The sequence below is a fragment of the Taeniopygia guttata genome, chromosome Z (assembly GCF_048771995.1).
Source record: "Taeniopygia guttata chromosome Z, bTaeGut7.mat, whole genome shotgun sequence".
NCBI lineage: Eukaryota > Metazoa > Chordata > Aves > Passeriformes > Estrildidae > Taeniopygia > Taeniopygia guttata.
In genome coordinates, this window is record NC_133063.1 from 67,251,067 (window position 1) to 67,263,138 (window position 12,072).

Below are 12,072 nucleotides of genomic sequence, written 5' to 3' on the forward strand. Positions count from 1 at the left end.
AAAAATCCCCCCACACCAGAGACACAGTTTCAGAGAAACATTAAGGAAAGGGAAAAATTATGGAGCTTTTGAAGATATACTGGCCTAGCTCTCTCAACAAGATTATTAGCTTATCTCTGCACTAAAATACATGCATCACTGCATGAGATAAACACACCACTGTCTGCTACCAAATACAGAAATGCAGGTTTTAAACACAAGAGAACTGTGAATCCTAAATGGCTATCATCCTTACTTTATTTATTTTATTTTTTATTTTTTATTTTATTATTAAACATTTTTCAGAAAGGCATACAACTTGAGCAGAAAAATGTATTTCAGTAAAATATCATTCTGTGTGTTGTCAACTAAAGGAGCAGTTTCTTGAAAGTACAGAAGTGAATGTTAGACGTCTGCTACCATACAGAATTTAGGAACAAAAACATACAGTATCCTATGACCAATCTCCAATTTGGTAGACATAAACAATGTATGCAACTACTCAGAGTTGAGATAAAGCTCTAAAGAAAGTATCTCAAAACTTGCTCCAAGTCTGACAATGGACTTATAATAATAAGAAAAAAAAATCAGGTGTACTGTAATTTTTAATATTTCCATTCTAGATTTCCTGGTTTCCATGGCCCATTGCACATCTGTCACAATTGCCAGGTGCGGTTATTTAAGTACACCACAACATAGCTGTGTTCAACTAAATGCAGATTTTCAGCCATGTTTTGGACGAGGAAATCTTGAAGAGAAGTGGAAGATTTTCCTTTGGGTTTTTTTTTGGTTCCTTGTTTGTTTTGCTTAATTTTTGGGTTTTGCATTTGGGGTTTTTTTAATATAATAAATAGAAAAGACATTAAAGCTACCCAAACTTGCTAGCCAAATTTTTGCAGACAAAAAGGAAACAGTGTTTCATTCCTAAATCTTACTAAGTACATTTCATAAAGTCATTGTATCTGTTGTCAGGCAAGAATATAGATTCCTTTTGAGCAAAGCTTAGCCCAAGAACCCTAAACTCATCACTTTCCTTAGGCACTATTGACATTTGGGGGTGGCTATTATTATTATTACTATTATTATTACTACTACTACTACTATTTTTATTATGTTTCAGGTGTTCAGAGGCAGATGTAACTGCTTCTGAAGAAACATTGAAAGCTAGCTGTGTACACTCCAGTCTGACAAAAACTGACATGTAAATTTTTTTTGATGCAATAGGGAGTCCACACATTCCCATTCTGTTAATGTTGTGTCCACTAATTAAGCAATTTTTTTTTTTTTTTTTTTTTAAAGAACTGGAGTGGGAGAAGGGAATCTTACCTCCCAGCATGTCGCTTCAAGAGAAGGGTAATATGCCTTGAAATAATCATAAGCAAAATGTTTTGGTAATGCTAAGTACAAACACTTTCAGTAATCCAATGATAGGACAGCTTTCCACTGTATTCAGCTCTGACCATGTTTACAGACATTTTTAAAAAAGGCCAAATTTCTGGTCAATGAAACAGCATATATTGAAAGTAAGTGTTGCAAACAGCTAATTTAGTGCAATCAATTATTTATGCTGCTGCTTTACGTACTCTGAAAACAAACTGCACTGGAGAAATAGATGTTAACTTTTTTTATGTTATTACAATTTGGGAGAAAGTTGCATCTACTCTAATTTAAGAGGAAGAGTAAGAGCTAGAAATGAAGTCACGCATTGACTGATAAGGGCATGAAAATAGTTTCTCATGGTAAAAAAATGCAGTGTAATGGATAGTGATGTTTGCTTAAGCTTTGGCTTACCTGCAGGCAGCTTCTTGTACTCTCTTGTTGCTATCCAAGATACGCTTTAGCAACTCAGTCATTAATGGCTTCAAGTATGTGTCTGGGGGTTGACTAACTACCCAGTGTGCATAGCGACTAAGAGTCCAGCATGTAATGGAGCGCACAAGAGCCTTTTTGTCAGAGAGGCACTGAATAAGGTGAGGGATTAGCTCTGGAAGATATGGAATCATCCCCTGCATGCAGCCTGGAAAGAAAAATATAGCTATTGCAGTACCAGAATTAATGAAAAATTCCACTGTTTTCTGTTTCCTATGAGAGACATTTTCATTCTCTACCACATAGGAATACAACATGCAGTTAAAAATACAAATTTAACAAAGCAAGTCTAATGAGTTTATATAAACTTCTAAAAAACCCTCTTATGTAAATAATAATGATAATTATTATAATATCACATAATAATTAAATTATCAAAATTATTATATAATAATTAAATAATCTATTAAAGTTACATCTTTTTCAATTACATTTCTACTTCAGTGCTTCCCCAATTTCCAGAAATGCTTTATTGAATGTAGTAGAGTAAGTACATCCAAATAAAGTTTCTGAAGCTACTTCAGTCTACTCAAAATAAACAAGAAAATACCAAGCAGAGAAAGACTTGACAACAAATCATCACATGAGAAAGGATTCCTTAGAAATTCAGATTTCTTCGTTTTTTCCTAAAATCATACCAACATTGACCAGGAATAAAATCTGCATCCTTCAAGTCGGCAAGGGCAATAAGACATTGAGATTTTCCAGAAGTACTAACTTCCACCTTGTCAGAGGTGGAAATCCAAACCAACGAAAACTTTTCTAATAACAGTAAAAAGAAGGATGTTCATTAGACAGTGAGGGGAAAAAAAGATAATCTGGGCATGAACCCAAATCTACTTCTTCATCTTGCAAAAGGGACAGAGATGCTGGAACTTCAGCCAAAAACCAAGCAAGACTGTGAGGAACTAAAAAAGAATGGAAGTTAACCTACTTTAATTGGAGGACCATCTACAAAAGGCATCTTAGTGTACTGAAGTCACAGAAATGGTCTTCACCATTTCTGAAAACACTTAAAATCTAAGGCTAAAATTTATTGAATATTTTTATTCTATGAAAACAAGCTAGTATTTTGAGAGACATCAAAACATCTATACTGCAAAGTTTAGAAAAGGAGAAATAAAAGAAATCATGTAATCTGTTTAGCCTCCCAAACGTGCACAAATTTGAAAATTAAAAATAAAACAACTACAGTCACCTATCAGTAGAGGAAGAGATTAATTACCAAAACCAAACCAGCTAAGGACATACACTTGCTTGCATTAGTAAGTTCACCCAAGCTACTTTAGAACTAATTTAAAAATCAGAAACCTGATACGAACTGTTGCCTTACCTTCAGCAATTGCACCAAGAACAAGGATACCAGATTCTTTAACTACCCACTCGGGGTGGAAGAGCAATTCCTTCAACAGTGGCAAGATGTGTGGTAGAAGTTCATCACGAAATACATTAGCTAGGACATCTAGAGCAGCAGCAGAACATTTCCCTGAAGGGAATTAACTGTGTTAATCTCTGCTTACTATACAAACACGCTTTTTAACTCTGAGCTGCCAGTGGATTCTCAGTGTACCAGGAGGGAACATACTTCCACTCCATTACACTACAGAGGGATCCACTGTGCTCCTGGGCAAGGCCACAGCTCTTAAAAAGCCATTTTAATATAAATTCCTTCTTAATCTGCCATAAAGAATTGCACTGGTCTCATTCGTAAGCAATGCTGCTAAATTGTCAAGCTATACTGGTGTTTCATCTCTGTTCAAACTGGAAGTCAAATATGGAACATTAGATATGTAATAGGGCACACAATTCCGATTTTCAGACAATACAAATTTTCTCAAATCCAAATAACATATGTCATTACACATTTCTGAAGTGTTCTACACTTTCTCTTTTAGGCCACCATTCCTGAACAACTTCGTCTTTCTCACTGTTTTACTCAAAATCGTGCGTCACAGAGCATCTTCTGTAATTTCAGCTCTTTCTCAGAAAATGCATATTTAATGCTGCAATCTCTACACACAGCAGTGACAAAAAGAATATTAAGAACATAAAACTACACTTTTTTTCCAAGATACAGCTTTACAGAAACAAGCATATTTGCACACATATTTTCAACAGCAGTAATTCTTCAGACACATCTCAGATACATCGATAAGCCTGAAGTTAAATTCACCTGTTGTGAAAACTTGTGGCCTTGGGGAAAAAGACCTATGTGGCTATGCCCACATCTCAAAGCATTATTCCACAATGAGTTTGCTTGCAAAGCAATTTCAAATCAGATTTGTCAGAATTTCACCAGCTATTTTCTGTCACTGACCTTAAAAAACAGTTTGTGGTATTTTCTTTCCTTGTAACATAGCCTATTAACCTAAAGGTCCTATGAACCTCCCAACAGGATATCCGAACTCTGGTTTCCTCAGAGCCATCTCCTACCTTCACAACTAAAGTACTCTACTGAGAAGTAAATTCCTCACTGAGAAAAGAAATACCTGTAAGGGCCACAGGTAGTAGAATGTTCACATGGGAATAAAAAACAACCCAAACCAAACCAAATACAACCCAATTTTAGAGGAAAGACTGAAATTAAAGAAAGCATTATTAAGCATGCTCCAGGTATCAATGTGCAAAGCTATTTTTTATCTTTTTAAATTGAATTTAAACATGTGATACAGGAATTTTATTATTTCATAAAATATTAAGTCTGAAAGCTCAATTGAATTGTATAAAATAAATATTTGCAACTAAATCTGCCATATTCAAAATAAGCTTACAGATGGATAGCTTTTGCCAATACAAAGTGCCATCTCAAAGGCTCCCCGCTCCAACAAACCCACCAATTATGTCAGCAGATAGTTATTTTTCTAGTAAAAAAAAAAAGTCTTGGTATTCCTTATACACAAATTTGTCTTTTTACTGTGGTTCTTGTATTATGCAAGTAGCTCTTGTTCAAAGCTTTTCACATGTTACTTTGACCTACTTAAATTCCAGTCAGAAATAGTATCATCATCATCAAGTTCATCGTCATCATCATCATCATCTTCAATACCATCTTCTTCATGTTGCTGAGCCACCGTCTTCGAACGATGGAAACGAGGCCTTATATCCTGCTCACTATCTGGAATAGCTTCATCTTCTTCAACATCCCCCTGTCATCAAATTGTTTTATTAGAAAAACTTGTCCAACTGTATTGCTCAAGAAAGTTAACAATGTAGTTTTAGTTCAAGATTTTGAAAGTGTATAAAGTTCAAGATTTTGTCAGTGTACCTGAGCTGCTCAACCAAAAAAATGCCACTGTTTCTGTGTTCTACTGCTGTATTTACCAGAAAAGCAATAGAAAGATACAAGGAAGAGAGGTATGCTCACTCCTAAAGTAACCTTCTTGTTAAGAAATTACTCAATGGGAATGAAATAGAAAGAGGTGATTAAGAAATTTTGATACACAGACATAGGTAGTGATGGAAAAAGCTAGGTTTCAACCTAAAAGGCATTAGAATTAGTTCCGAACATTTTTAATGCCGAATTCTTGCAAGAGTTCATGGTAATAATATCCCAGCTTTGCCTAAATTGTGTGGGAGGGGACTGGGACAAAGCAGGAGAGCCACAGATTATTTTCCAACAAACACAGCATCAGTTGCATTTAGTATTTGGAACTGCATACTTTGCTCCAGAAAGTTAATTCTCCACTGAAGAGATGGTAGACTAGGTCTGCCCACTCTGACCTGAATCATTATGATTTAGAGGTCAGAACCTAACCAACTATTCCAACAAAGTAAAAGAAACTGATGCTCACCTTCAACAGAATAATATCAATCTCTGAATATTTCATACCATTTACCAGCACAGGTATCAGCCTACAAAGAAATATTTATACATATTAAAGTAACACATAAAAAAGCAACAGTTTGAATTTATATGGGCCATACTTCTGACCTCACCTTCCAACTCAAAAGAGAAATATCTTAGCCAGATAAAAAGAGATACCTAAACCAAGTTCCATGTCATAAGCTTCATCAATACTTTGTAATGAGAAAAAGTGTTATTTCAAATTACAAACTTTTAAATAGAAGTAGCCCAACGACACAACTGATGAACTTATTTGGAAGGACCTTTCAGAAATTACATCTATAGGTTTTTAGTAAGAATTCAAACTCCCATAATATGCACGATAAATTGACTCTTGCCAATAGTACTTGTCACTTTATTTACTTATCAATGAAGATTTTACCTCACTACTGTTAAAGATGGATGCTGAACGACATTAATCTCTTCTATTACCTCATGATTACTTCAGTAAGACAAGCTTTCAACATTGCAGAAATCTTGACTAATCCATATTAGGATTTACATAATTATTAATTATTAAACAGATTATGACTATAGGGCTCCAACTGTATAGATGTATAGCTAAAAAAGAACTAAGGAAAAAAGTAAAATACTTCCCATTAAAACATGTTCACCACAACAAAAGAAAAAATGTGTAAGAATATATAAGCCAAATGAAACTAATAACCATGGATGACACAGCAACAGTGACAGACTCAATCTTGCTATATTCTGCATGTATTGTTTTTGAAAGTGTCAGGCTTGCTCTAATAATCACACGCTGCAGTGTCACATTATTTTCTAAACTTTAAATGAAGGAATAGTAAGTATAAACATTATATCACCAATTCATTGGCATTTCTGCAGCATACTTTGTGAAATATATATTTAATAAAAAAGCATAAGGCATAAAATGGAATAGATATTAGAAACTGCATGAACAAATTTTAAGATCTTGTCTCTTTTAATTTAACATACAAAATTTTAAGATTATCAAGTACTGACTAGTCAAGCAAGGACTCACCAAGAAATAAGTTGCCTTAAACACACATGACATTGAAAGATCATGAGGAAAAACATGATGTGACTCTTAATAATTTATTTTTCTAGATATTTAAAAGCTTAATTTTTAAAAAAAAATTAGTATGATGCTGTTGCAATGTCAAGGTTCATGTAGGCCAAAAGAGATTTAATACTAGTAGTTGTTAACTACGTGGTGTGTGCTGGGAACTGCTATTATGTAGTATCTATCATTCTTTTGCCTTGTAAACTACAAAAACAGGAATTAAATCAGACCATTTTGAAATTTAAAAATAATTTCTTGTAACACATTCTCCTGGTTTTAACTCCTAGTCTTTCTCTGCAACAGTGTATGTTTTAATCTCAATTTTATATTTTTTAATTGGCTAGGAAAACGAAAATTTTGCTTTCTATTTTAATTACTTCACATCTATAATGCTATTTTTGCTGAGAAGGATGTGTCTCCTTATCATTCAGTTCTTCCACTCAAAATCTTGAGAGAACTCTGTCCATATTTAAAAAATCTTCAAAGAATAAATGAAAAGAAAGAGTATTCATTTGATGGCAACACTGAAGAACTAATTTCCTATTGTAAAAGATTTCAAAGTAGACTGGAGGAAGTTGCAAGCACTGTTGCAGAAAAAAAGATATTTACATTACACACATGGATATTTATCCCATTTAATCAAAGACCTATCTCTTGAGGCATAGGAAAACTTTTTGAAACTTTGATGAAGTACATTTTGAAACTTAAACTACTATCAGGCTGCAGAAGTATGAAGGAACAAATTGCACAGGCTTTTTTTTTCACATTAACTTGTAAGAGTAATTGATACAAAATTGATTCCTTAATCCAAGCTGTGCCATTTTGCTTTATGCTCTTTTTCAAATGAAGAACCCTTTGTATGACAATGCACATTGAAGCACTGCACAGAGATGCCTACATAGCAGTAGTCAAGACGACACGTTCAAGATGACCAGATATTATGGGTAATGTCACGTGGAGTTGTTCACTTAAGTGCATTTTACTGTATCTTTGCATTCACATGAAGTGTAACAGCTGCTAAATTTGAGGTAAGCACTACAGTGACACAGTTAAATTGTTTCTGGAGTTCACTGGGTCTGAAACCCCCAGAAGTCTTTTCAATTTTACTATGCACAAGAATTAGCTATGGAATTTTTCTAAGCATACTGCAAGCCATATACACTGTCTCTGAGAGTATCCATGAACAAGTCAACTGAAATTTTAAGAGGACTGTCTGGAAATAAGTATGAGTTGTAATTATTGATACTTACTTAGTAAGATGCCGACATAATACCTCTTTACAAATCGGCTGTTCAGCCAAAGTCAGCCAAAATTCACATGCCTCCAAAGCCACATTTTCATCTTGGTCCTGGGTCCTTTGAAGCATGTACTACACAATATAAAATAAATTAGTTGTATAAAATAGAACATTTATGTTAGAACTTCTTAATTAGCAGCTCAAAGAGCATCTCAGGAATGTAAAATAACATGCTTTATCCTGGTTATAGTCAGCACATTGCAAAAAGTGACAGCTTCAATGTGTAAACTGGAGCAGTTACAGCACTAGTGCTAGATTTTTAACATAATTTTCGCACTTAGGGTCAATGCCTGGCTGTGATCCCAGCCATTTCGGGATAATTGACTTAATGAAGAATAAACAACTGCCATATGCATTGCCTTCAAACACAATGTCAATTTGCAATTAGATAAGAATGTTTCGCAATCTCAGTCTTAAAGGGAAACAAAGAGCTAGCAAGTGCAAGAGCAACACACCTGTTCTTATGAATACTTTTTATTTATTATTTCTGCAATGTCAAACAGGGGAATCTGTGGAACATCTAGGAAATGAGACTCACCTCAACTATACTAATCATATGAGGAAGCAGGCGATCCATTCGAACTTCCAGCAACATTACAAGAGCACGGCAAACATTTTTGCGTACTTCAGGCTCTTCATCACCAGCCAGTGCAAAAAGATTCTGTTGGAAAGTAGTAACAGTTGAAAAACCTCAATTCATCAAGTTCAACTTGTATTAGAATTGACATGCTGACTAAGGGACATAGATGTACCTCTATACTTGCCCAATGCACACCTCAGAATACTATTTTATTTTTTAAAGACATATGGGTTAGCAATTTGACTCTTCAGCCTCTCAGTGTATATTTTATACATAAATATGACACTGTGTATTAACACTGGTACAAGAACAGTACTTCTGGATAATATTTACTTTTAATATAAATTGTGTCAGTACATAAAAGGAGCAAATAAAATACTCTAGACAAGCTGGAACCTTTTAATCCAAGTTCAGTAACAGTATTCAGACAGGCAGATAGGCCCAGTGACATGCACTTCCCAGGACAGGTAAGGGACAGACTGCTGCCATTACTCTTGCACCTTTGCACAACAAGAGTTCTCCCTAGTTAGGAAAAGGAAACATCTTTTGAAATACATCTACTTCTTTTGCTTACAGTGTGGTTAGCTCTGAGCACAAGCATACAGAGTGAACTTCAAGCCATAGGGGCTTAAGCTAAAAATGGGCAATGAGAAATGGAGAGTTTAGGGGTAGAGGTGGTTGTAAAATGTAGTTGAAACCTCTTGATAAATCCGATAGATAATTTGACTTAAATCTCCAACCAAGAATACACACCCACCTCAATAAAAGAATCTATGTGCAACATAAGAGCTTGAGTTCTGCTGATGATAAATTGATTGACACATGCTACTGCATGAGACCTACAACAGAAACAGTTAAAATATATGTTTGAGTTAAAAACATTTTTAAAGTGTACTCAGGCATCAGAAGCATAAACCAAATATCTTCAAAGGCAAGAAAGAACAAATCTATGCATCTCTAGCATTACCAACAAAAAAAAAAATACTATACTACATTTTAAGTACTGCCTTACACTCTGATATACCTAATAAATATTTTAAAATAAGGTATTCAGTAAATAGGCTACGATGACTATAGCTGGCATATTTTTTTCTGAACAGTATTTATGTTCTTTTTTAGCACTTTATGACTGAGATCTTCTCAGAATATAATAATTCCATACAAGTCAATATGGCAGTATTTTAGCTTGACCTTCGCTGTAAAGTATGCAACCATCTTTGCAATATGTTTGCAATTTACTGAGACCAGAATGAGTTCACAATATAGATGTAGCTTAGAATAAAAATACACTTGTAGTTGGATACATACTAAAACACTTGTGGAAGAAACATTCCAAGAAATGAAGCACTGTTCTCCTATTCCATTTCATGCAAAGCCATCATTACAGGTCCTTTTCATTCTCAGACACAAAAGTCAAATTCTCAAGGCAGAGGCACAAGGCAAAACTACATGTAGAACCCTTTGAAGATTCATTATAGTATTTTTACTACTGTAACTTCAAATTTCCATTCTGTTAAGACATTTCTTGGAGGACTCTGTCATAAAACATTGTTCAAAATTTGTCTTTTGAGAGATTTAAAGTATTGCACTGACAAAACTAGTTCTTTTCACACCTCAGCACCATGTACTGAAATTAGGGTGTGGGTAAGCAAGTAGCCTTTAAACTTGAAACTGATTTAGGTGTCAAAGCCATGAACATAACAACACAGGAAAAAAGTGAAAGACTGTACAGTGTGGTAGGAAAAAAACATGTTTTTCTGCCTCTCTCCCAACTCCAGAGAATTATTAAGTTTATCTTTCCACAAAACCAAGTTCACACCTAATTTCATAATTTTCTTAGTGAGCATCTTTTATAGATGACTTTCTAAACTGTATTAGAATCCCATCATTCATCTTAGTCTTCACTATCTACTACTCTTGGCAATAAAGAATTGAAGACACCTTAAAGCTGTCAAATACAATTTTCAAAGAGAAGATAAAACACATTTCACAGCATCACAAAGAATCATAGAATGATTGAGGTTGAAAAGCACCTCTGAAAGTCATCTAGTTGAAACCTGTCCTCAAGCAGGGCCACCTACAGACAGTTGCCCATGACCACATACAGCTGGCTACTGACTATCTCCAAGGATGGAGACTCCATCACCTTTTTGGGTAACCTGTGCCAGTAACTGGTCATCCTCCCAGCAAAAAAGGTGTTTTCTGATATTCAGAAGGAACATTCTGAGTTTCTGTTTGTGGCTACTGCCTCTGGTTCTGTCACTGGGCACCACTGGAAAGAGCCTGTGCCTTTCTTTTTCTCTCTCTCTTAAAGTATTTACAAATTTTGGTGAGCCCCAATTCTCTTGGCCTTTCCTGATATGGCTCTTTGCTGGAGTCTTTCCAGTATATCCATGTCTCTCTTATACTGAACAGTCCAGAACTGAACATGGTACTTCAAGTGTGATCTCACCTGGAAGATGAAGGGAAGGATGACCTCCCTTAAACCAGCTGGCAATACTCAAGCCCAGGATACCATATTAGCCTTTGTGGCAGGGGCACTCTGTTGCCTCAGTTCAGGGTAAAAGCTACAGTTCTTTGTAATGAATACTAGAAGCAACAATTTAATTCTGGAATTTTCCTTTTATATTGTTACTTTGGAGAGATTAACATAGTTTTCCAGTGAAGGGTACAATGAATCCATTTAATTTGATTCTGCTGGAATTTCAGTTAAAAGCAGAATTTTTTTCTTCTGTCAGAACTCAGAAACTTTTGTCAGCAAAAGAATTTTTACTCTTCCATTGCTGAAGACATTACAAAAATAATGTAAAATTGTTATTTCTAATCAGAATAATAAGCACAGCACTGAATTTTTCTAATACTATGCAAAAACTTAAAAGAAGCTATTTGATTTTCAGAGTCATTGACTGATTGTATGAAGAAGTGAGATTTTTGTATTAATTATGAAGAAAAATATGAAAATTACTGATGCATGGAATCTCTGTGGGTCTCTGCAGATCATTTAAAAAAGCTAATCAGGCTTTAAGCAGATCTACAAAATAGCAGCCTGCTGCTAATGTAAATAGAATTTTAGCAGGCAACTGTAAGTACAACTCATAAACCTACCGTATTTTTGGACTGCTGTGCTTGAAGAACTGTAAGAACTTAGGTATCATGATATTGAGTGGCCGGTCCAACACATCACTATCTAAAATTTCAGCGGAATCTTCACATATCTTCTGAAGAGCACCAAAAGCACCCTGTTTAAAAATGAATAAACAAGTAAGCATTTTCTTTCACATTCTGAAGAAAACAAAATTTAAGACTTCATATAGAATGGGTAATGCCAGCACAACACAGTAAATGTAGCTAGCTAATAGTGTAAATGCAGCTAACTAATTAACTAACTAAATAAATTGAAATAGTCTAAAAGGCATTTTAGTTAAACCAGCATCTGAGCATCTGTCAGCTCTCAAGGT

The 12,072-nt window shown here is 34.8% G+C and overlaps 1 protein-coding gene across 3 annotated transcripts in view; it reads right to left on the minus strand.

Moving 5' to 3' along the window:
• Nucleotides 1–12,072, minus strand: part of TNPO1 (transportin 1) — a 75,535-nt gene that overhangs the window by 19,837 nt on the left and 43,626 nt on the right. For all 3 annotated transcript variants that reach the window (XM_072922084.1, XM_072922086.1, XM_072922085.1), the window contains 8 exons: nucleotides 11,720–11,853; nucleotides 9,372–9,453; nucleotides 8,573–8,695; nucleotides 7,988–8,106; nucleotides 5,640–5,700; nucleotides 4,826–4,994; nucleotides 3,182–3,334; nucleotides 1,771–1,996 (listed from right to left, as the gene is read on the minus strand). In XM_072922084.1, the coding sequence (XP_072778185.1) occupies nucleotides 1,771–1,996; nucleotides 3,182–3,334; nucleotides 4,826–4,994; nucleotides 5,640–5,700; nucleotides 7,988–8,106; nucleotides 8,573–8,695; nucleotides 9,372–9,453; nucleotides 11,720–11,853 (1,067 nt within the window). The remainder of the gene's footprint in view (nucleotides 1–1,770; nucleotides 1,997–3,181; nucleotides 3,335–4,825; nucleotides 4,995–5,639; nucleotides 5,701–7,987; nucleotides 8,107–8,572; nucleotides 8,696–9,371; nucleotides 9,454–11,719; nucleotides 11,854–12,072) is intronic.